The sequence below is a fragment of the Theobroma cacao genome, chromosome 2, assembly GCF_000208745.1.
Source record: "Theobroma cacao cultivar B97-61/B2 chromosome 2, Criollo_cocoa_genome_V2, whole genome shotgun sequence".
In the NCBI taxonomy this organism is placed as follows: Eukaryota; Viridiplantae; Streptophyta; class Magnoliopsida; order Malvales; family Malvaceae; genus Theobroma; species Theobroma cacao.
In genome coordinates this window covers 36,940,034-36,966,916 of record NC_030851.1, presented here as the reverse complement: position 1 = coordinate 36,966,916, position 26,883 = coordinate 36,940,034, and the positions used below count along the sequence as shown (strand labels likewise).

General features: G+C 34.9%; 2 protein-coding genes across 2 annotated transcripts; both read left to right on the top strand.

Annotated features, from left to right (window-relative positions):
- LOC18609921 (lignin-forming anionic peroxidase) lies at positions 7,096–8,688 on the top strand. Its single transcript, XM_018114547.1, has 4 exons — positions 7,096–7,458; positions 7,586–7,777; positions 7,880–8,045; positions 8,140–8,688. Exons 1-4 carry the CDS (start codon positions 7,225–7,227, stop codon positions 8,535–8,537), a joined length of 990 nt encoding a protein of 329 aa, XP_017970036.1. The 5' UTR covers positions 7,096–7,224; the 3' UTR covers positions 8,538–8,688.
- LOC18609917 (probable helicase MAGATAMA 3) lies at positions 21,722–26,608 on the top strand. Its single transcript, XM_018114805.1, has 7 exons — positions 21,722–21,826; positions 22,852–23,397; positions 23,570–24,785; positions 24,903–25,227; positions 25,459–25,714; positions 25,804–26,020; positions 26,250–26,608. The coding sequence occupies exons 3-7, from the start codon at positions 24,285–24,287 to the stop codon at positions 26,520–26,522; spliced, it is 1,572 nt and encodes a 523-aa protein (XP_017970294.1). The 5' UTR covers positions 21,722–21,826; positions 22,852–23,397; positions 23,570–24,284; the 3' UTR covers positions 26,523–26,608.

Sequence of the window (26,883 nt, the reverse complement as noted above, 5' to 3'; positions counted from 1 at the left end):
CGAGGTAGAAAGTTGAAAAATGCTAGAAGATAAGGTTTAGTTGAGAGGATTTAGGAGACAAACAGTAGGTGAAAATTCCCATGCTTTATACATATGAGCCAAACGTGGAATCTATTTACCAATAATGCAATGCCAGAATAGCAAGTCCCGTAATGCATTTTTATCTGTATGACGTAATGGGAGTTGAAAGTTATCATGCTTTATGGGACTATCAAATTTGCTTTCCATGCTTCTCACATACTAGTCACGTAAACCTTAGGTCACACTATGCTGACCAACTAGTCACGCATTGACCTTTTTACTCAGTCACGCAACATCTAAAAACAAAGCACATCAAACATGCCAAAAATGTAACATGATGCCTTATCAACTTCGCACACAATGCATTTTTATCAGTATAACGCAATGTGAGATGAAAGTTCCCATGCTTTACGGGACTATCAAATTGCTTTCCATGCTTCTCACCTATCAGTCACACTATGTTGACCAACTAGTCACGCATTGACCTTTTTACTCAGTCACACAACGTTTGAAAACCAAGCATATCATGCATGCCAAAAATGTAACATGATGCCCTATCATCTATGCACGCAATGCATTTTTATCCAATGACGCAATGCGAGATGAAAGTTCCCATGCTTTATAGGACTATCAAATTGCTTCCATGCTTATCATCTACTAGTCATGCAAACCTTAAGTCACGCTATATTGACCAACTAGTCATGCATTGACCTTTTTACTCAGTCATGCAATGTTTGAAAACCAAGCACGTCATGTATGCCAAAAACGTAACACAATGCCCTATCAACTACGCATGCACTAAATAAAAAAAGTCACATAATGAACTAGTCATGTAATTCTTTTAAAACCGATGATGCAAATCCTTTCAACTTTAGTCACGTGATGCACTATATTAACTTATGATAATTATTTGATGAAAATATTGTAATAGGTGAATTTTTGGTACAAAAAAATTTAAAAACAGGAAGGACGGGAAAACAACCTACTTTTTATGCTAATCCAATGTTCTAGTGATTAGAAGCATCCCAAGTCAGTAGCACTTTAATCCCATGATATGGTCATCATAATTTATAGAACATGTACAACATAATAGATAGGTCATGCTTAATAATGTGTTGTAGATTAGCAAAAAAAGATATGGATAAGGTTCTGTAAATGCATAAGATATAATTTATTCGATTCTTTATATATAAACATTATTAATAGTACGTTTCTGGTGTGAAATCAAATGAGGAAATAATCACGAACTGTTCTGATTACCTTTTTCTCTGTTAGTTGATACAACAAAGATTAATTTGGAGATAATACACAACAATGTTGTTTTACATATTACGAAAAAGAATAAACAAATTTAAAAAATTAACTATCCACACTAGTTGTAAAAATCTCTAGGGTAAAACTTTTTCGAAGGCCTACTAAGGCATTTGCCATCAAGGTCTAGTCCTTCATACCGATCAGCCACTGCATAGAAGCAATAACCTAATCCATGTAACTGTGCAAATCTTGTTATATAGGGGTTTTATCATTTAATTGATATCATCCGCATCCAAGGTCACTTTTGACGATGCGCATGATCAAAGTACCCAACCTAATGGTATATAATGGGAAACAATGTCGTTAATGGACCCACATGCTAATCACGCAAGCCAAACTTAATTGCATTTCTCCGACTGTATGATGAGTCAACTAACGTCATACTCCATTTCAACAAGTTGATATGCACTAACACTTAATGGCCGTCAAAATGGCACGATATGAGAATTAAGTCCACCTCATGCCATGGCAAACCCCATAGCGAACTTCGACCCCTCGCATATTCAAGCAGATGTTCTAGCAAAACTGCCTTCGTCGACTTTAATGTCTTATCAGTCGGGGGAGGCTTCATTTCACTACTTAGACCCAACAAAATAAGTTGTGAATTTAAGTTGCGCTCAATAGTTAGATTCTAAGAACTAAAACCCTAAACATATATTTTAATAATTACAACTCATTGAAATATACTTACATAGAAGTAGATGTCAAGAATATATATTTTTTACTTGTAGAATTGTGGATGGTGCTCGCGCACCCGCTTACACATGACGCTGATGCATGCGTCAATGTGTTGGCTGTCCAATCACTCATTCTACTTCTTTAAATGGAAAAAAAATTCAAGAACCTCTTGCCCTACGATGCCCAGAATGTTAACCCTCCATATATAAAATGCCCACGTCAAAAAGTCGACGAATTCAATAATTTTGAACCGTTAACCCTAATATCTTATAAAGTTATCATTTTACCTAGCTTGCTCATTTTTCATGAAGAACTCATATCTATCCTTCAAAGCATCCTTCGCTTTGCACTGGACTAATAATGGGTTAACATATGAGCTTTGAACAGATTTGCTAATCATGCTCACACATGCATCTTTCACCTGAGGTGGAGGTCGAGCCTCAGGAAAAGGAGTGCTCTGATCATATTGAGGGGCCTCTAGTGGAGTTGTGATATGAGCAGGACATGGGGAAGTTGTAATTGGACTACTCGCAGGATGTGGGGCCTTGGTTGCATTAACAGTTTCAAGATGATATTTGAGTGGGGCAACTGAAGGTGAGCTATGAGCTGATGCAATATCCTGATTTATGCCAACTACCTCATCAAGATCAATCCCACTACCAATGCTCTCTTCATTGCGCGTACCATCATGTTCATCCATCCAACTTTACATATTGACAAAAATCAAACACATCAAAACATCAAATACATCATAAATGTTATAACTCACGTAATGAAAAAAGATAGAAGTTCACACCCCATAACGGTTGATCAGCCGATGAACAATCTGATCCTCCAGCCCTTGCATTGACTGTTGGATATCTAGCTACATTGACTGCATCTACAACTACATCTGCCACTAAATCTCTAGCTACATTAACTGCTTATGCATCTGCATGTCTCGCTGAACCTCTATCCACAAGGACTGCATCTTCATCTACATATCCATCTACATTGATTGTAGGTCCTTCTTTCACTGCCTCTTCATTCATTTCATCTCGTGCTTAAAGTCTATAGTCATTTAAGGATGTAGTGAAGGGTTACACGCCTAAGCAAGAAGAGCATGAGGAGGAGAATCAAGCACCTTAATAGCACCAAGAGCCTCAATAGCAGTAAAATGGGCATGGACCTCCTTGTCTGTGGTGCGACTCTGTTGAACACCTCGTCTTACCACACTTTTCTCTTTGCGGTCTATTATTTTCTCTTTTATTAGGGATTGAATTCTACTCAACCCTCCAACTTTCATAATGGAACATATTACTACCCTTTAAAGATATTGACATCAATGTCAGCCCAATATGCGGTCAACACATTTTCTGCTGTTGGCTCTAAGGTCCTGATTGTGCATAATTGCCCCAAAACATACATTGCCATTAGGTTGAAAGGTAGTTAACATATAATAAAAAAATTTAAATAAAAATAAAAATAGTATGGTTTTGTTCTTCACCCTACCTTTTCTTTCCAACCTGCAATATTTATGTGGAAGCTTGTGGGCCTTTCGTCACAATGCTATTTCAGTATTCTTGGACAAACCTGTCTAGACTAGCGTTTCCTTTCAAACAAGCTTTGAATATCAGGAATTGCCTCTAAGGCCAAAAACTGCATGTCAATTGTAAAACATTTTACTCACCTTACAAAATTTTACGTGAAAAGAAAAATGAAAAACCTTAGGGTAAGGCACACTAATTGAAATGCCCATACAAATCCCTATAGATGGTAATGTTTCTTTTCTTCTGCTCCCACCACTAGAGGTTCAAAGCCCCCTAACAAGTAATCCAAAGTCAGACTCCATACGTAAGTGCACTATGGAAATGTATTCCATTGATCGATGTTCTCGATCAACGACAACAACTATGGAATCACTGCTCGTATATAGTTTTAACCGAATAAAACATTGTTCACGATCAAGAGGAGGGCAATCTTTGTCAAGTCTCCATTTTGTTGAAATTGCCCTCTCTTGAACGTTTTTAAAACTTGTTGTATCTTCACCTGGCTCCCTGCACCCCAATATTGCTTGTGAATTCCTCCAGGGATGACTTTGTAAGGATTGACAATAACGACCAGTAAGGTACCAAACTTCAATCTTGTCACCAAGCAGAACTCACGCTTCGAGAACCGAGCCTTCCTATTACCTATGGCAAACCATAACTCACCCTGGATGGCATTAGATTGATTAATTCTGTGCAACATTAGGTTGTGCAGAAGACTAGTGCAAAATAAACTCTTGTCTAATTCGTTGTCCATCAAATGCTCGAAACATGTTCTTTTCATTGCTTCCAACTCATTTACTTTCTGTAACATCTCACGTATGACATGCAAATACGTCCACGTACAGTGCATGTTAATGCCAATGTTGAAGCCCCATTAGTCCCTCGGCACACAAAGCAAAGCTTCCACATTCTCCTGCTCTGTTTCTGTTCTGGCCATCTACAACATAAAACGGATAAGATTTCCATTTTAGTAAATATGATAAATGAAGATTAAAAAAAACAATAATTAGTTTTTACTATCTTTACATACATAAAACAAAATAATTAATGCACGTGTGAAGTATAGATTATTAAGTAAATAAACATATACATATTAATGCATTAAAGTTGAGCCCAAATAATACAAAATAAATGTAATGACAGTCATGTAATGCCATACAGATAAAATTCATGCAATGCTATACCTATAACACTCATGCAATTCTATACAGATAACAGTCACGCAATGCCCTATCAAGCAGTCATGTAATGACTTACATTCAATTACGCAATATTTTATCAACAAGTCACGCAATGCCAAAAACCCCTAAACCAATCACGCATACCTTAAGTGACGCCATGCCTAAAACCAATCATGCATAAGGTATCAACCGCTCACGCAAATGCTTGGTCACCTAAACCCTAAACCCCTAAACCCAATTCCTATAAACTCCTGCACGCATGCCTATCAACTAGTCATGTATGTTTGTAACTGATATGACATGCTTTTTGTTTTTTATTCTTTGAGATTCTATCATGAGTTCTGTTAATAGATATTTTTGCAAAAATTTTTCTTGAAAGGTATTTTCAACGAAATTTCTCCATATTCTCACAGATTTTGTGATCATTCATAAAGGTTAGGGATACATTCTTTGTATTCTTCCAAGGCTTGCATGATTTTCTCATGGTAAGGTTCAAGTGTTTGAGGAAAATAATCCAAACACATTTCAACATCTGGTGATGGCCAAATATGATCTGCTTCCTATGATGATGAGTTCTTTCCAAGGTGCTAAAAGAAAAAACCATTGTAAAACTTCAACAAAATTGGCTATCTAATATTCTATTGACCCTATGAACCAGTCACGCAATGATCTATCAACTAGTAAGACAATGACCTATCAACCAGCAATGCAATGACCTATCAACTAGTCACGTAATGCTTAACCCAATCACGCACACCCTAAGTGACACCATGCCCAAATCCAATCATGCATAAAGTGTCAACCACTCATGTAAGCCTTCAGTCACTCAATACCTAAACCTTCAACCCAATTCTTATCAACTAGTCACGCATGTGTTGTCATCATTCAAGCCAAAAAACACCAACAATACCAAATTCAAATTTATGTTCAACAATTTCAAAAAATAAAAATATCTATATGAACAAGCAATATGTCTACGTTTTTGCTGAAAAACCATAAATGAATAACATGAAGAATAAGAATAGCCCTAAACCTTTCTCCACATGGTTAAAAATAAAAATAAAAATATATGCCTACCTTTCTTCGTGGAATGTGAACTTCCTCTCACTAGTCAATATGTGAACTACCTTCATGCGAAAAACTACTCCAAAATACTTCTATCACTGCTCAAAATGCTCAACAATTGAATCGGTAAGGAATGCTTTCGAGATGTATGGTCTGTCGATGAGAATTGAGGAGTTACAAAGCTTGTAAACATACTAGACCGGTTAATATGGGTCAAGTTGAGGTGCGGAGCCAAGCATATGGGTAAGTTTCATTAAAAGTAATTTTGTCCTAATTTTATTTCTCTTGATTAAAAATAATTAAAATGATAAGGAGGCATATTTTTAAAAAACCTTATACATGGGGCCTTTTTTTGAAAAGAACTCAATAAAAAGTTATATTACGATCTTTATAGGAAATGTTCGCTATCAAAAATTGAAAAAGAAAGCTCAGACTAAACCCACAGTACAAGTAAAAGACCAACTTGTATCTAATAGTAAACGTTCATGTCCTATATGTGACTTTAAATCTCTAATTAAGGATAGTGTAGTTTCTCTTTCTATAATTTTATTTCACCTTTTTTTTAGCCAAAAAATATATCAATTGCCCCACTGAGAAGTGAGAAATAACTTTATTTTTTGTAAATAGTTACAAGACTTTTACTTTTAAAAGTAAAAAATGAAAAATTTTTGTATATCTTAAATAAAACAATATTTTTGAGCAATTTTATTAAAGAATTTAGGTTTCCTGGGAAAAAATAGCTTTCATGAATAGTAAAACGAATTATTGTATTTATAAATGAGGCAATTATGTTACTTTATAAGTTCTAGTCAATACATTTACGTTACATGGAAAAATAGTATTGATCCTGAAAAGGACTCACAAACCAAAGCTAATCTTACACGAAGACATCCAACTTCGGTACTTGAGATTTTTTTTCTTTCCACTTTTACTAATAAAATGTTGGCAACTGATCATTTGGATAATGCATGGCTTAAGGATAAGGACTAGTTACCACACAAGAAGAGCCACCTATTATTAACAAGAAAGAAAAGCATGGATGTGCCTTTATCACTGAGATGCAAACAAAATGCCATATTGTTTGATGAAACATCAATTAACAACTTAATTTTGGTCCCTTTGATTTTGTATAATTGTATTATAAGGAAAATTACCACGTCCAGTTGTAACTCCATGCAAGCCATATTCGAATGGGTCATATCCCAGGACAAAGACGAGATTGAAAATTTCTTAGGCGATACACCATCAACGGAGACCTTGACTAGCAGCTCTTATCCTTCTACCCCTGCTCTATAAAGTGACTGAGCTACCAAGCTCTCTGTCATCCTCCTTTCTTCACATTTTCCCTAGCTTTTGTGTATTAACATTGCGAAAGCTCTACCTTGGTTGCTTAACAAATCAAAACATAGCTTGCGTTTTTTTTAAGGAACACATAAATGGTCACCGTATTTAGAAACTCTTTGTCATGCCAAGCGAATAGAGTTGCTGCTGTGGTGATGCTGCTGCTTTTGAGCAGCGCATGCCAAGCAAAACTTTCTTCTACTTTTTATGAAAAGTCATGCCCAAATGCACTTAGTACCATTCGAAAACCCATCAGAATGGCTATTGCACGAGAGCGTAGAATGGCTGCATCTCTTATTCGCCTTCATTTCCATGATTGCTTTGTTCAGGTACTTGTTTGTATGTGTATACGTAACATAAAACAAATTAATGTTTTTTATAACCTCCGTATTACCAGCATAGGCATGGATTATTGTAATTAGTTAACGAAGTCTCTTGCATGCCCTTGTTCATCAGGGATGTGATGCCTCAATCTTACTAGATAATTCCCCTTCAGTCCCAAGCGAAAAGCTTGCACCGCCGAACAACCACTCTGTAAGAGGTTTTGAAGTCATTGATCAGGCAAAATCTGCGGTGGAGAAAGTTTGTCCTGGAGTTGTGTCTTGTGCAGACATCCTTGCAGTTGCAGCCAGGGATGCCTCTGTATACGTGAGTAATTGCTGAATATAAAACCTCCTGAAATCTAGATACTTCACTCGTCAATCATGTTGAATATTCTGACTGATTAAATTCTCTCATCAAACAATTCAGGTAGGTGGCCCATCTTGGACAGTGAAGCTTGGAAGAAGAGATTCTACCACTGCAAGCCCATGTCTGGCTTGCAGTGATCTTCCACGTCCTAACGATAGCCTTAAACGCCTTATCTCTCGCTTTAGAGCCAAGGGCCTTAGTGCAAGGGACATGGTTGCTTTGTCAGGTTTGTGCACAAATTATTCATAACAAAATCCTTACAATACACTTCATTATCCTTGTAAACAATCACTGATAAATTAGCTTTAAACCATGTGCAGGGGCTCATACTATAGGACAAGCTCAATGCTTCACATTTCAGGAAAGGATATACAGCAACGGAAGTAACATCGACGCTGGATTTGCTAGCAAACGCAGGCTCCGTTGTCCCGCCACTCCTGGCGATGGTAAGAGTAATTTGGCAGCACTCGATCTGGTTACGCCCAATTCCTTTGACAACAACTACTTCAAGAACCTGTTGCAAAAGAAAGGTCTTCTACAGTCGGATCAAGTCCTGTTTAGTGGTGGATCCACGGATGACATAGTCTCCGAGTATAGCAGGAACCCCTGTACTTTCAAGTCTGACTTTGCAACTGCCATGATCAAAATGGGAAATATCAAACCTCCAACTGGTTCAGCTGGGATAATAAGGAAGATTTGCAGTCAAGTCAATAATTAGTTAACATACTTCTCCAGATGTGGGAAGCTTAAAATATTTACCACCTTAAAAGTTGTCTTGTCTCTTCCTCAATTATTAGATGTTGGTTTTCCTGTTCTTTTTTATTTGTACTTTTTCCATCTCGTAGTCTCATCATAAATATTTGAGTTTAGCTTTTTTTTAATCAAATTTATTTAAGTTACTCTTTTGAAATTATGAATAAAGTAGTTTTTAATATATATTTTTTAAATTTTAAGTTGATCAAATATTGAAAATAAATAAGATAGAAATTTTAAAAAATTAAATTAAATAATAAAATATTTAGAGACGATTTTTTCAAATGGCTTAATTTGACTTTTAAAGTGACTATAGGTCTGTTCGGTAACCGAAAAATGACTTACTGGAAGAAAATTTTTTCAATGTAAAATGTTTTATAAGAAAATTTAATGATTTTTGTTTGGATAAACTGTCGAAAATATTTTCAGTTGTTTGGATCATTTTATGAAAAATATTTTCCATCATGGTGGAGTTATTTAAGTTTTAAAATAATAAATAGGAGTTGATTACAAAACAATATTGATATTTGATTTTCATATCGAAATTAAGAATGAAAATGAAAATGAACAAAATCAATAATGATATTTCTCAAAGCACTTAACCACATATCTGTAATAAAAATAAACTTTAATTTTCAAAAAAATTTTCATGTTATCACTTTTTTATCATAACTATAAAAATATAAATATTCATCAATTGTGTAAGATATCCAAAACCTATATTTATAATTATATATTTATTAAATGACAATCATTGAAATATTTTTTATTATAATTATTAGTAATATTTATTTCATTTATAAATAAAAAATTAATTGTATTGAATGGTTTCATTAAAATAATATTTTTTTAATTTTAATAATGTTGTATAATTTAAATAGTAATATTTTAAATTAATTATTTTAAAGTTAAATATTAATATTTTAAATTAAATATTAATATTCATCAAACTTATACTTATAAACTTAATATAAAAATATTTTATATCTAAAATTAATTTTTCACCTACCAAATAAGCATAAATCTTAAAAATATTTTTCAAAAAATATTTTACTGTAAAATAAATGTACCCTCTATATCTCCACGGAATTCGAAAATCCGTGGCAAAATGAAGCTAAGAATAAGTCTAATTCCGCTGACCACTCTGTCTCAAATGGCTTTTCAAAATGACTTGAAATCGTGATATCTATTGATGACTACAACCATATCTAGAAGGTTCATGCTTGACGGAACTCTCAACAGTTTTTTATTTATTTCTGCGAAGCTCCCTGGAGTGAAGCGGAATTGCTTATGTCAGCAAAAGCTGATCAGGGCCAATTTCCTTGCAAATCTTTATCACAATGAAGGAGGTCAATTCTGATTGATTTAATTCATATTACCATCCCCACTTGAATATGCACCTAACCATAACCTTAATTCTTCAACAGTGTCTCTTGTGAAAATGTCTTTATTGGACCACATTTTACTATATTGAGCCAAGTGTTTGGCTTTGCACTGGTGGGCTGTGACTTTGCATGGGTACTGAGTTGTGGTTGAGTTGATTGAGTCAAGTTATTTATGGATTTGAGTTGAGGTTGAGTTGACTGAGTCAAGTTGTTTGCTTATTGTTATCAGGTTAATAACTAAATTCAAAAATTTACCGGGCCAATAGAATTTTTTAGCTCTTAAACATGCTAGAAAAACTGTCATAATAATAAGAATAAACAGTTTTGATGATGGTTAATGAGTGTTCTTGCTTCTTAGAGTGAATTCTGGTATCATTCCCGTTATCAGTTATAACAGTCATCATACTCATCAGAATCAACAACATACTTGGTCAGATATATGTATAGACAATATCAAAAGATTCCTCCAGTAGAGAGTTTGGAGACGACAACACAGATACCAGAAAGAGCCTTCAAACAAGCATTCATGGTAGCCAATGGCAAGCAATGGGTTCCCTGGAAAGCAGACTGGCAATCATCAGCAGCTGCAGCAGCAAGACCAGCCAACTTAGCCAATTATCAGCCATGAATCCATTAATAAAATTAAAAACTCCAATGTAATCCTCTTTGGATAATACTTAATTAATAGAGAGTTGGTGATTAAGATGCAAATCAAGAAAAGAGTAAAAAGCAGTGCATGCAAATAGAATTATTCATAAACAAAATTTGTTTGTAACTAGGATAATATACAATGTGACGTGCCGCATGCTTGCTCGGGTACGTGAATTTCTTTCCTAAACGGTGCCGTTAGTTAGAAAGGGACGAAATCATCTTTGAATAAAAGGAAAAAGAAGTTTACTGCTAAAGAGACAATTACATCCTCTGCTTTATTTGATATTTACTTTATTACATCTTCAAATAAAGGAAAAAAAAGGGTTGGTAGGTAATGAATGCACTGGCTAGTATACAGTGTTTTGTGTAAATCAGGGTGTGGATGTAGCTACAAGTCTCTCGTTCTAAGGAGACTTGAAGAGGCATTGTGGCTTTTCTCTTTAACGAAAATCCTGAAGAGGTTTTTCTTTAAAAAACTAAATATTTTCCAAGTACAATAATGGCTGTCCTTTCAACTTTTAAAAGAAAAAAGGTAAAAGAATTAGGGAAGACGTAAAGTGTGGAAGTCGATGAGGAATAGAAATCTCCTGCCCTCTTTTGGTGCCCTGGTCTATTTTTATGACATGTGTTTTTAGCTTACTAAAGATTATTAAACGGCAATCTTATACCGTTCCACTTACATTTAAAAAGAAAAAAATGTAACAGCAGTCTTCTGGAGTTAAAGAAAAAAAAACACAGAAGTTGCAGCTCTTGATTTTGGTGGAGAAAACTCTAGAATTTAAGAACGTGAAAAGGGTCATGGCTTTTTCTACTGGCTGCCATACTTACCTATTGACTTGGCTTTTTCTGTTGCTTTTTTTTTTTAACAGATATCTTTCAGCCTGTGCTAAGTTTTTTTTCTTATTGATTCTTTAGGTTTTAATTTTTTTTTTAAATTGAGAGAAGAAGAATTCAAATCTTACTCTTGAGATAGAAAGATCTTATACTAATCAATAAATTAAATGTTCAAGTGCAATTTCAATATTTTTATTTTTGTAATTTATTTAATTTTATATTTATTGATCCTATTTTAATGCTTCACTTCAAGCCTCAGTTTGGATTTCTCATCAAAAAGTAATCTTCGGTGAAGCGAACGAGTGGTGCCGTTTTGCAAGATGATTTTACTCTTAAGGTGGTGGATTCCCCAATTGTTGAGATGTTACTGTTCAATTTTCATGTGTGATTTGGGACTTAATGTGCCTGCAAGAGATCTTTCAATTCATTAAAAGGTACTAATTATAGTCATTAATTCAGTATTAAGCTAATCATAACCTTTTGGTTTACTTTGGAATTTGATGCTTAGATTGTTTTTCTTGTTTTGATAGTAGAATCTTCATGGTTGTCGAGATGAACAAGTGATTCTTCACAAGAGAAGTTAAGAAGCTATGCATTATTACAGTTTCACTGTCTATAATTTTATTAGTATGTGCACTAATTATTGACTCTTAAAAATCTTAAAATCGACTTATTAAGTTCTGATTGAACACTTATGTTTTCCTCATATTCTTCTCTTTTTTCACAAGTTACAAGCAATTCTTCATACGAGAAACCAGAGGCGGAAGGGAGGGTGGCTAGTGGAGGCTCAGCCTCCCAATAATTTAAAAATTTTTTACTTACTTCTTATGTTTTTGGACATTTTATATTTCAACCTCTATAAAAATTTTAAAATTTTTAATTCTAACATACTTTTTTTTTAAAATTTTTTTTATAATTTTGGTCTTACAATAATTTTTTATTAAGTGAGATGCCCCACAACAATTAGTTAATAACTAATTTTAATAAGACTAAAATAAAACTAATTACAATATAATTATTCTCAAACCTTATTTCTTCAAAACCTCACAATCACCACCTCTTGTTTTCTTTTTTTTACAAAATACTATAGAAACAAAAAAAATCTATTTTTTTACTTGCTAGCATTCTTTGGGCAATAAACCTCTAATCAGTAACTCAATTTTCATGTCATAATAATTGGTAAGTATTTTTTTTTTTTATAATTGGAGGAGAGGAGATTCGAACCCTACTCTTTAGGTAAGAAAATAATGCACCAACCAATGAGTCAAATGTTTGGGTACATGATAATTGGTTAGTTTGGTTTATTTACTTTTTTTTTAATATTTTCAATTTTAAATTTTTTTCTTTATTTAATAATTTCTACTTGGTGATTTTGATTTAGAATTTACCGTCTTAGTTATTTTTTATTGAAAGCAACAAGACAAGGATTTGATTTAGCACCTAAGGTTAGTTATTACTTATTTATTTAGGGATTGCTTGATTGTTTTCCTACAAATTATTTGTGTTTTTTTGCTGAAATTATTGTGAACAATTAAGTTTTTTATTTGGGAATTGCTTTCTAGTTGAATTGTTAATTGATATTATATTTAATTTTGGTGATGCATTTTAGGGAATTGCTTCCCCATTGAATTGTTGATTGATAGTCTTTAATATTTTTTAGGAGATTACTTCCAATTGAGATTTTTATTATTATTTATGTTAATTTTTATTTGTTGTTAAGTTTATTTTGAAATTGAGATTATTGTCATTATTATATTATTTATGATTATACTAGTTAATTCTTTTAAGTAAATTATTAAGATTGATTCCTTAGAATAATTTTCAGGATTTGTATAAATTTCATATGAACTTTTTCTATTTAAGTTTTATATTTTTGTCAAACATTGAACTTCTAGTATGATTGTTTTAGAGAAATTGTTTTCGGCTCTTCGCTCTCCAAACTCGAAATCCTGACTCCGTCATTGCAAAAAATTGATGGATTCCTCAAGAATATACAACAAAGAAGGAAATGCTTTTAGCATCTGAAGTACTAGAACATGAAAAAAAATGTTGTTAATTAAAGCTATAGAAAAAAAAACGTTGGACAAAGACTTTATATTTTATTGTCATGATGATGTAAAAAAAATGAAAAGGGAAAAAAGGTGAAAATAAAAGGAATTTAGGGAGGCTAGGATTGTTGTTTGATTGTTTAGCTATGATGAAGTGACTAGATCAAGTTCACTTGTAAAGTTATGGATTATTTTGAAAATTTTGAAAGGAACTCTAATTTGGATTTTTATTTTTTTTTTGTGTGTGACAATGTGTGGTCTTGTATTTGTGCAATTAAGCATTATTAGAGATGTGATTGTTTTTGGATTTGTAGAATATGAAGTTTTGCCCATGTTATTCTTTCTTTTATTTCCTTGGGTGATTATGCTCTTTCCTAGACAATTGGTAGCTTTTAGTGGGAATTTTGGGGGAAAAGGGAGAAATGGGACAAGGATGGAATGGGAATATTAACTAGTCACTTAATTTTTACAATATAATAATGTAGTTGCTTCAAATTTTGAAATTAACAGCAATGTTGATTCACACCTATGAAATTTCAATAGAAAAAGAAAAAACAAAAGTCAATGATATGGTGCAAAATGCACTACCATGCTTATTACTATCAGTTCATCAGAGCATATAAATGAGCACATTTGTCTTGCAATTGGTAACAAAATTGTCAGCATTTATGTAAGTGAATTTGCCCCTGACTATATCATGGATTATCATGCCTAGCAATGTGGACAGGAAGATGACAATTGGAGTAGCTCCTCCTCTGTTTTCATCTTTGTTGGTGATGCTCCAATTGCCGCTCGTGATGGCAATGCCTAGATTTCACCCGTACCTTCTTTGTCAGTGCATATTCCACTTGAGCCCACTCTTCCACATATTCAGATTGGGCCAGGGTTGGACATCACAACAAGCCCACAACCAGCTCATATTCCACAACAAAGCACACATCAAGAACCAATTTGTCTCATTCCCGACAGGTCCACTAAAAGCTCTAACCCCATTGACGGTGAGCCCTTTTCCTTTAATCCCGTGGACCCATCACAAACCTCATATTTTAGTCCCTTAAAGCCACTGGATGATCATACGAGTCAACCTATGACCTATTTGACTGGCCTAAGTCATGACAGCCCCTTTTCTACTAGTGCCCAAGTTATGGATCCTTCAGTTGGGTGTAGTTACTTAAACCAAATTTCGCCTACTCTTATTAACTCCTTTCTCCCAAATTCTGCTAAAGTAGATCTGCCTAATTCAAATTTGCTGGTCAAGATTCATAAGAGAAAGAAATAAAGGCTAACACTTTTAAGAAAAACTACCAAAAAGTCACCTTCCTTGAGGATATCTCCGGCATCATTAAGAGTGCTCTTAAAGGTAGGAGGCAGGGTAGAAAATGAAAAAAGTCAGTGAAGAAAACACCAACAAACCAGGCACATAAAGTTATTATTCATCAATCTGAAAGCCCATTCGCAAATGCTTCCTTGTCGGAAAGTGACTTTAAAAGTAGAAATGCACTAATAAGGACAGACCCAGAGAGAACTTGGGCCATTGGTAAGGAGATTAGCTTCAAGGCTCAGTGCTCTGTCTAGGAAATTATAAATACACTGGAAAAAATGGAGGAATTTCCTCCCCCAAAGTGATAAATAATAGTCTTTTCATCTTAAAGGTTCTCTTCTTGCACATTTACTCCTTTAATTGACCATGCTTACTCATCCTTCTTTTTTATCTTTATATATTCTCTTGGTGGTCTTGCATTGACTTTATTCACCTTTATCTTTCTTTTGTGGTCAAGCAACTATTATTGTGTTACTCTAATCATTCAAACCTTAATTATAAGAAAAGCAACTCTTTGGAAGTGCAATTTTCTCGTTCCTTGTGCATTAGTTACGGGATTTAGTATACGTATACTCACCTAGAATACGCATGGACACGGTTTCTTTCAGAAATTAAGCACTATTCGTAGGGTAATCCACACTAATAAGGTGAAATTTTTATTGATTCAAGAGACCAAATTATCTTTTTTTTCTGGCAAACTCATTGAGCGTTTATAGGGCAGTGATGATTTATGCTGGTCTCACAACCTAGGTGTGGGCAAGTTAAAACGTTTACTCTCAGTGTGGGATAAAAAAATCCTTTTCGTAGCCTTCAATGATTATCAAGAGTAATTCTATCATTCATGTTGGCTTCTAGTTTTCTCATAACTTTTAGTTTGTTATTGCCAATATTTGCACTCCATGAATTGAAAATGATAAGTGTAAGCTATAGGAAGATTTGAGCTATTCCAAAACTGAGCTTCAATTTTCATGGTGTGTAGCTGATGACTTTAATATTGTGAGATACATTGAGGAAAGACAAGATTGCATTTCTCTAGAGTCAGGGATTAAAGAATTTAATGACTTTATCAATTATTGTGAACTAACAGACTTGCTGCTTGTCGGTAAGAAATTCACTTGGTTCAGTCCTGACTCCAAATGAAGTTGTCTTGATCGTTTTCTTCTTCATCAGAATGGCTTCTTCGCTTTCTAGACTTCTGTCAAAAAGCCCTCAAAAGATCCCTTTAAGACCACTACCTTATTCTTTTTTTTTTGTGAAACAGTTGATTGTGGCCCAAGGTCATTCAAATTTCTTGATTGTTGGCTCTCGGCTCTCTATTTCATTAATATGGTCACTCAAAAATAGTTTTCTACGGTTGTCAATGGCTCTTTGGGCTTTTGTTTAAAAGTTAGTTTAAATAGGCCTAAAACTCACTTTAAACATTGGAATAAAGTATCCTTTGGCAATGTGCATGACATTATAAATGCTTTGAAGAACAAGATCGAGGAGTTTGATAATATTTGCAACTTTAAGGACCTCACGGATGACGAGTCTAATGCTAAAAAAATTACCATCCTGCAACTATAGTCTGCCTCACAAAAATGCGAATCTATTTGGCTCCAAAAATCCCTTATCTAGTGGCTTAAGGAAAGGGGTAGGAACATCCTCTTTTTCAATGTAAGGCTAAAGCCCTCTCTTGCCAAAACTTTAAAACAAGAATCTCAATTAACGACCTTTCTCAACCTGATAATGTACGTTGTGCCATTTTTGAATTTTTTAAGGATCTTTTTAACTGCAGTCATTGGCCTTGCCCAGCATTTTATTGCTTGCCGTTCAAAAAGTTTAGCACTTATGATGCTAGTAATCTTGAGGCATCTATAACCATGGAGGAACTCAAGTCCACCATGTAAAGTTACGACTGGGCAAATGCCCCTAGACCCGATGGGTATAATCTCAACTTCTTCAAACATAGTTAGGCTTTCATCAAAATGATCTATATGCCTTCATTTCTGACTTCATGTCCACCAGTAAGTTGGACAAAGGACTTAACTCTTCATTTATCGCATTGATCCTTAAACTGTAAAGTCCTACCTTTTTATGAGAGTATGACCCCATAAGTCTTGTCAACTACCTTTACAAGATCCTTGCTAAAAGCCTTAAGGCAGACATATATACAATGATTAGTGACTATCAAAGTGCTTTTAGTAAAGGTTGCCAAATCATAGACGATACTATGTTGGCTAATGAAATTATCCACAATATGAGATGCAAACTTCACAATGACGGAGGTATCATTCTCAAATTAGACTCCGAAAAAGCTTTTGGTTGTGTTGATTGGGGTTACCTACCTTGTGTTATGCAAGCCATGGGCTTGAGGCAAAAATGGTGCAATTAGATTTACAAGTGCATTTCTATGATACAGCTCTCAGTTCTGGTTAATGGTTCCTCTACTCCTAAGTTCCCAATGAAATGTGGGCTTTGCCAGGGTGACCCATTATCACCCTTTCTTTATTATGGCAGTGGAAACTTTGCATCTCACTCTTGTTAATGCGAAATCCCTTAAACACTTTAGAGGTATTACTTTTTCTCCATCTAGTTTATTTATTTCCCATCTCCAATTTGCAGACGACACAATCATTTTCATGTGTTTGGAAGTCTAGGGTGTGTGTAATCTATAACGTATCCTACATTGCTTTGAGATGGTCCTCCGTTTCAACTGTCAAGAGTCATGCATCTTTCCAATGGGAATTTCAGACTCCCTGGACAACAAGATTTCTTTTGCAATGTAATGTGAGATTGGCTCTCTTTTATTTCAATATCTCATAATTCTTCTTGGTGCTGATCCTAAGCGTGCTTCAACTTGGGATCTTGTCATAAACAACTTCAGAAAGAGACTTGTTCTTTGGTAGAGAGTATTTATCCCTTAGAGGTCAGATTTCTTTTATAAATTTAATTCTCGATTCCTTACTTCTTTTCTATTTATCTGTCTTTCAAGCTCCAAAAAGTGTGTTGAGCAAACTTGGATAGTTAAGCTGCTCTTTCCTACAAGGGGTTCATTAAACAAACACAAGATTTCTAAGGTAAAGTGGAACACAATTTGCAAGCCCAAGATGTATGGCAGATTGGGTATCTCTATTCTTTCTCACAAGAACTTAGTTTTATTGGCTAAATGGTGGTGACGATACGGAATGGATGAAAAATCTCTATGAAGGAAATTAATAGTTGAAAAGTATAAATTGCGAGAAAAACACTGAATTCCTTCATCTTCTCACACTTGAAGAATGTCTTCAGTTTGGAGGAGTATTATTAATCTCCCCTCAAATGAAGAAGTTGATAACTTTATTAGCTTCCACGCTTGTCACTAGATTTTAGGGAATGACGGATGTATTTACTTTTGGCTGGATAAATGGCTTGAAGACACTCATTTCTCCTCCATGTACCCGCAATTGTTCTCTTTTGTGTTGGTTAAAGATATGAGAGTTCTCGATGCTTGGATTTATAGGGTATGGCCCATCGCTTTTAGTTGTGACTTATATTATTGAGAAAAATCTGATTATGAGGTATTTTAAATTCATTTTCTTCTGTTGCCCTCATTCTAAATAGGGAAGATAGATTGGTGTGGAAACATGACCTTAAAGGATATTTCTTAGTGAAAACTTTCTGTTCCTTATTGGATTCCTCAGTTGACAATCACATAGTATGATTTCACTCCATTTGAAAGATGTCTATCCTGCCTAAAGTTTAATGCTTTTTATGGTTAGCTATCTTTAATTCTATCCCCGCAAAGGTGTTCCTCTCCACCTGTGGGATTCATTTTAGTCCTAACTAGTTACAGTGTGCCTAGTGTGGTCTCGTTGAAGAGAGCTGCTCACACATTCTCTTCACTTGCAGTTTCAGTTGGCTTATCTTGGGCTTTGTTCTCAAAAGGTGGGATGTTTCTTGAAGCATGCCTCACTCAGTGTCATTTTTTTGACAAGCATGGGCTGGCTACCCCTTTAGTAGCATTTCTCACAAGAGATGGTTGATTGTTTGCAGTGCAACTTTGTGGTCTTTGTGGTTAGCACGTAATGACTCAATTTTAAACTCCAAGGTATGGGATGGCCGCCAAATCTTTTACCCTATCAAATTACGATCTATGTTTTAAATACGTGCGTGTGAGGGTGTGAGGGTGATGATTCTATTGATGATTTGGGTTGGTGGTTTGAACCGCGCAACTCTCTCATGAAAAGAACTCCCCTTCATCATCATTTTGGGTTCATGGATGCCAACCCCTTTAGGGGAGTATAAGTTCAATATTGATGGTTCAACTAGAAGCAAGCTGGGTCTTGCAGGTTGTGGAGGAGTTCTTAGCAACTCCAATGGGCTTGTCATCAAAATTTTTTTCAAGCCGCTTGGACTGCTTGGCTTAAACCACGCTGAGTTTATGGCTATTCTCAAAGCTTTGCATCTTTTTGTAGCCTCCCCTTATGCAAATTGCCCCCTAACCATTGAGTTGAACTCTAGAGTCGCTCTTTCGTGGGTAAAAACCATCTAGCAACACTCTTGGGACAAATGACACATCTTCAATGAACTGGACTCATTATGCATCTCACTTGGTACAGTGTCTTTTACCCATGTCTTCAGAGAAGGCAACTATTTTTCTAATTATTTAGCAAGGTATGCCATCGACAAACTCTCTTCATTTTCTGCATAGTGGTGACCATTGCTTTTCATCTGTACGGTCGATTTTGCGTTGCTGCTCTCTACTCCTTTTTGCATCCATCGCTTTTTTTTTTCTGGTGTTATTCACTTGGTAACGCTATGTATCATATCATTTATGCCTAGTGCAATGTCACAGGTTTCTGTTTTGTGTCTTTGAGGTGTTGCATTTTCTTTTTGTATGCCCCTGGTTTATTTTGAGGCAACAGACTATTTTCTTGTACCGTTGCTTGTACCTAAGGCTTTCAAGGCCAACCTTTTTGTAACTATTCTATGAAATTAATGAAAATTGATTGGTTGAGAAAAAATGATACTTTTAACCTTGGTTTTTTGTGTTAAAACACTGTTAAAAAGAAAGGGCCATAGCATAATATTTCTGTAATTTCATCTTGTTTTACAAAATATTTTTGATCGGTAGGAAAGCAGTTCACTGGTATATGGCTTAATATCATTTAATTTTAAAGGTAAAAAGCAATCATTGAAACAGATGCTCTGAGTCTCCTTTGGCTAGCCATCCTACATGTAGATGGTATGTTGAATATTCAATTTGGCTACCTTATGTTGCAATCGGAAAATGCCAATAAAGTTCCCCAGTGACAATATATTCTTGTACCATTGAAGTTGAAAGTTTTATACCTTTGTCCACAGCATCCATGGTCTTATTCAGATTTGATATATTTGTTGATACGATTTCTTGCATCAAAAAAAAAAAAAAAAACCCATACATGATACATATCAACATCACAAATGCTATAATACTTGGGTGAGAAACCAGACTTAAATTATCCCATAGATGCTACAATATTGTTGATTTACAAATGCCGAAACTCCTGTTAAGTCCCAAATCACATATGAAAGTTGAACAGTAAAATCTCAATAGTTAGGGAATCCACTGCTTCAATGGCAAAATTGTCTTCCAAAACAGTGTCACTCTTTCACTTCACCGAAGATGGGACTTCTTGACGAAAGTTCCCCAAACTAAGACTTGAAGTGAAGCACTAAAATAGGATCAATAAATACAAACTTGAACAAACCCCAAAAACAAAAATGTTAAAACCTGAAAAATCAATAAAAAGAAAAAATTTGTTTTTTTTTTAAACAAAGACTGAAAGATTACTGCTAAATATAAAAGCAACAGAAAGAGCCAAGGCAACAGAGAAGTACGACACCCAACAAAAAAAGCCATGACCCCTTTCACGTTCTTGAATTCTAAGGTTTTCTCTGTCAAAATTAAGAGCTACAACTTTTGTTTTTTTTTTAACTCCACAATATTGTTGTTATATTTTTTTAGGGTAAATACTTTACTCTCTTAAATTTTGATCAAAATTACATGAAAATCTATTAATTTTCAAAATGAACACTTCGTTCAAAAAAAAATATTTTTCACTGGATACACGTAAGTCAAAAACGTCAATATTTTCGTTAGTTTAATGACGTGATATGAGTAAAAAGATAATTTATCCTTAAATAATTTTTAAAATTACTGTTATATAATTTTATTAATTTTTTATTAATTAAAAAAAGAACTCCCCATCTCAGGAGCACTAGAGCTCCCCTCTTTTGGAGAGCATTGATCAGTGCTCCCTTCTTGGTGCTTCACTTTCTTGGGGAGTTGAGGAACATTGATTGATGCTCTTTTTTTTTAAAAAATAATATTTTTTTAAATTAATAAAAAAATATTTTAATCATTTCATAATCTCTATTAATAATATTTACACTCTTGAGATGAAGTGTTTATTTTAAAAATTAATAAATTTATTTAAAATTTTGATGACAACTTAAGAAGTAAGAGATTTTTTTTTAATTGCGAAGGATTTTACTAACTTAAAGACACATGTCATAAAAATAGACGTGGGGCACCAATTGGGTGGGTAGGGGACTTCTATTCGTAGATGAGACCAATATTTTTTTTATCCTCTTTATAAGGTTTCTTGGTGTCATTCGACGATCGTACAAAGCATGGCAATGGAAATGGCTTTCTGTCTTTTGTTTAAAGTCTGTTAAGTGAGATAAAGGCTTGATAATCTATGCCAGTGCCTGTACTACAGATTCCTAGCTTTGCTTCTATTTTTGCTTTCGTATTCCCCTTCCTTTGCAGCTAAGAAACCCCCAGACTTTGCACTCTTTTATTTTGTTTTGTGGGTTCTTTTACAGGGTGAAAGCTGAAACGGGTTTCTATAACTTTCTTTTTTTTTTCTACAGATATTGAGAGGAAAAGATGGGAGGTGAATGTTCAAGTAAGGATAGAGTAGTGACTAAAAAGACTCTGGGTTTTATTGATGCTGTGTTTTCATGGTCTCTTGAAGACATATTCAATGATAACCTTTACAAGGATCAGGTGGGTTTACTTTGTCCTCCATCATCATTGTCATCATACGTGATTCTTCGATGTTCTTTTTTTATTAAAATCTTATGTTTCTCATATTATTTTGCAGTTTTTTGAGTATCTTGCACTTTTATAGAAGTTGAATACAATAATACCTATTGCATATGTTTTGAAAGAAGATGCTCTTAGAAGAATAGCTGTAGTTGTCAGAACTTAGAACAATATTTTCTTGTATGGGTTGGGCTTTTTCTCCAGCCCAAGCCCATTTCTGCGTTCGTGTCTCATGTGCTTCTTGCTTATGGATATAGCTATGGACAAATGGCAGCACGCCAGAAGTGGCATATTGTTTATGTTGGTAGTGAATCGAGCATAACTGAAGTTTGCTTGGCACAATAAGACTATTTACGTTTGCTAAAGGGAATTAGGAACAAAGGCAGCATAAGTATAACTTGGTATTTCCTTACAATTAAACTCCTCCGAAATTTACTAATAAAATCATGTCTTAGTGTGGTTATTGTTTATCTGATAAAATACTTCAGAACTTTAAATTGCCCATGAGTTGATCTTGAGGCTGCTTAATTAAACCAGAGAGCTGAACAAAGATTGAAGACCATAAATTTGTTTAATGATTGAGCTTGGTATCAAGAGGTTGATATTTCCTTTCGCTTAAGCTAACCAAGGGGAATCATCCTCTTTTATAAGCCAATCCCGAACTGGCTCCTAAGTGTCCATGCATGTTAGGTCATTTTTAGCCTTAATTATGTAGTTTGCACTTAGCTCCCTTTGGCTTTCGATTTGCATTGGATTTTACGCTTGAGTTATTTATTTTCAAATACCGTGGAAAATGATATAAGAGGTTTGTTACTGGCTTAATCTGCTCCAATGGCTGTCCATGCATGCTTTTGCTTGTATATGTCTGGATCAGTTGAGCTATATCAAGAATTGAACTCTTGTTACTTTTTCTGCTTTCTCAATTATAGTTGTGTATTGACTGCTTTGGATTCATATGATCTCTCGCATTTAATCTCAATTTCTAGGTGGAAAAAATTCCAGTTTCATTTCAAAGCACGGAACATTATCTTGGGTCATATGTTTTGCCATTGTTGGAAGAGACGAGAGCCGCAATACGTTCAGCTATGGAAAGTATAGCTAGAGCGCCTTATGCTGAAGTGACATATCTTAACGAGGCAAAGCCACACGGGACATTATCGTTTGATGTAAATGTTGATTACTGGAGAAACAGGTTCAGTGATCGTGTGAAGGGACCATATAAAACATTGCCTGGAGATATTTTTGTCATAGCAGATACTAAACCTGAAACTGCGTCTAATTTACAAAGGAAAGGGAGAACCTGGGCGTTTGCTTTAGTCACTAATATTACAGCGGATGACGATGAGGATAATAGCTCATCTACTTCCTTCAAAGTGAAGGCACTGGAAGACATTGCATCCAAAGATGAGATGCAGAACTCACTATTTGTAGTTTTCCTGAGGAATGTAACCACAGAGAGACGAATATGGAATGCATTGCACATGAAGGGAAACCTAAAGATTATCAAAGAACTTTTGCCCACTGGTTCTGTGGTATGTTTCTTTAGTTTTATATGTTTCAACGTGTAACTGCAGAACCAGTTTTGTGAATATATAGTTACTGTTGTTGTTATTTTAAGGAACAATTTTTTGAGGACTTTATAGTTGTTTTACACTTATATATTTGCTGGAATGTATATTTATTCAAATTTCATGTTGCATACAGGTAGAAGAAAGCTGCAGTCTTTGTTCCTCACAGAATGATGGAACCTTGAATCAGATATTTCTGACAAGTTTGCTGTCTCAACTGAATGAATCTCAAAGGAAGGCAGTTTCGGCTTGTCTTAACAAAGTGCAGTGCAACCACAAGGCTCATGTGGAACTTATTTGGGGCCCACCGGGAAGTGGGAAAACTACAACTGTTAGTGTCCTGCTGCTTACTCTGTTGAGAAAGAAATGTAGGACACTCACTTGCGGCCCAACCAATATTGCAGTTACAGAAGTAGCTGCACGTGTCCTAAAGCTGGTAAAAGAGGCCAGGAAAACACCCTCTGTAACAGATGATCAATTTTGTTCCTTGGGAGACATCCTCTTATTCGGCAGTAAAGAGAGACTTAAGGTTGATACAGAGATTGCAGAAATATTTCTGGATTATCGTGTAAAAAGGCTTACAGAGTGCTTAGGCCAGCTCGGTTGGTGGCACTGTTTTACTTCAATGATAACATTTCTAGAAGATTGTGTCACTCAGTACCATATTTTCTTGGAAAATGAATCAATCAAAGAGAGGGAACATATTCGTGAAAATGAAAACCATGAGAAAGAGTGTCGCAGTGAAACTGATTTTAAGAAGGCGAAACACAAATCATTTCTTGAATATGTAAGAGAAAGATTTGTCTCTACAACAGACCCACTCAGAAGATGTGTCTCGATTTTACAGACCCATGTACCCAAAATCTACTTTCTGGAACATAATATCCAAGACATTCGAAACTCTTTTTGACTTGCTTGATTCTTTTAGAACTGTGCTGTTTCGTGAGGATGTAGTTTCTGAAGAAGTGGAGGAGCTCTTTTTACTTTCGACAGATGTTAAATTGCTTCGCCAAAATGCCGAAACATCACTCTTGCTGTGCTCGGTAAGAAGCCAGTGTCTTTCTGTTTTGAAAGCCCTCCGTGATTCTCTTCAGGAACTCAAACTACCAAGTGCCAGGAACAAGGATTCGATAATACGATTCTGTTTTCAAACAGCGTCCTTACTCTTTTCCACTGCATGCGGTTCACATAAACTCTATAAACTTGAAATGAAACCACTGAATGTGTTAGTGATTGATGAAGCAGCACAGTTAAAAGAATGTGAATCAGCCATACCCTTGCAACTGCCCGGAATAGCACATTCCTTTCTTATTGGTGATGAATGGCAATTGCCTGCTACAGTTCTAAGCAATGTATGTAAATTAGACTTTCTTTGTTGTCTTCCATTCCTCTCTAATGTTCCTTTGCAATTTCTCCCCTCCTTTATTTTGAGAAAAAAGTTTATTAATTTTTCTCTTGTTTTTTTATAGGTTTCTGATGAAGCTGGCTTTGGAAGAAGTTTATTTCAAAGGCTAACGACATTGGGTCACTCAAAGCACCTTTTGAATATTCAGTACAGAATGCATCCGTCAATCAGTTGCTTTCCAAATGCAAGGTTCTATTCTAACCAGATCTTGGATGCACCGTGTGTTAAGCATAGGAGTTATGAGAAGCATTATCTTCCATGGCCTATGTTTGGTCCTTATTCCTTCATAAATGTCTGCGGAAGAGAAGAAGTTGTTGATGCTGGATATAGCCATAGAAATATGGTTGAGTTAGCTGTTGTGCAGAGGTTGGTGCGAACTCTGTACAAAGGTAATTATAACAAGCTTAATTTGTAGAATTTTTTTTGAAGATATTGTTTCACTTAAATCTGGATTTTATCAATTAACTGGCTTATGCCTTTTGACTTCCAGTGACTGGCATTGGCCTTTAAGGAGATAGTTCACTATGAGTGCTGATGAGGCCTTCTCTCTTCTTCCTATTCAAATCAGAAAGCATTCTTGTATTATTAGATTGATTTGTATTTGTTGCTTTTGCATACAGCATGGAATGGCTCAAGAGAGAAGCTCAGTGTTGGTATAATCTCTCCCTATGCTGCTCAGGTTGTTGCAATTCAGGAGAAACTTGGTGGGAAGTATGAGAAAATTGATGGCTTTGTAGTGAAGGTGAAGACAGTTGATGGGTTCCAGGGTGGTGAGGAAGATATTATAATAATATCAACTGTGAGATCAAATAGTTCAGGTGCAATTGGATTCATGTCCAATCCTCAAAGAACTAATGTTGCTCTTACAAGGGCTAGGTATTTCCCTAGATTAACTTGTTTGCCTTCAGTTTTTGCAATTCTGTGAATAGTTGCAATCTGTAACTGGGTTTTCAATGCCTTCTCAGGCACAGCCTCTGGATTTTGGGGAATGGAGAAACGCTGGCCAAAAGTGAATCTGCTTGGGAGGCTTTAGTTCATGATGCAAAAGCTCGTTCTTGTTTTTATAATGCTGATAAAGACAAGGAATTGGCAAAAGCTACTTTAGATGCCAAGAAAGCTTTAAATCAACTTGATGACTTGCGTAATGGCCACAGTGCTCTTCTCAAAAGTGCTAGGTGGAAGGTATGTATCTTACACTGGCTAAAACTTACTATTCATTCTTCCTGTTCTAACAAGTTGTCAGCATCAATTTATATTTGAAGTTTGTACATTCGACTTGAAAACTAATGTTATCTTACATACCGGTGACCTTTTTTTCAGTATATTGTAGTTAATGAGACTCCATTAGAGATTATATGCATTTTATACTAAGTGGTAAAAATTATTTTCTTTTCGTTTCCCGTGACTTCAGGTTCTTTTCAGCGATTGCTTTAGAATGTCGCTCGGGAAGCTGAAATCTGTCCAGACCAAGAAATTAGTTTTAAACCTTCTACTTAAACTTTCCAGCGGCTGCCGACCTAAGAAGAGAAAAGTGGATTTAATTTCTGAAAGCTCTGGAAGGAACATGACCAAGTCCGCAATACAAGTTAACTCCGAGTTAGTAAAAACATCTTCAGATTCTTTCCAGATTACCAAATCAATTCAATTCACTAAACCAGCAGATTCTTTTTTATTTAAATTGTAACAATAGTTTGAATTTGTATCCTGAATAATTTGTTCTTGTGTATATATACACACTTATGGTAAATCAATGAATTAAGGTTAATTTGATATCAACGTGTAATGACCTTCACCTATGACCATTACTGATGCACAAGTCATGTAGGCAAGCTCACATATCCTGGCAAGCCTTTTACACCTTATTTATTTTACTAGTATTTTCTTCCTTTGTATTATCTTTATTACTCCAATTATCACATTAAATATCGATATAACTATCACATCCATAATACGCACTAAAACAATATTAATTAAGTTTCAACCACACTTTGATTATCATACCAAAAATTTTCAAATATTTATACAACGTATTTTAAATAATACAA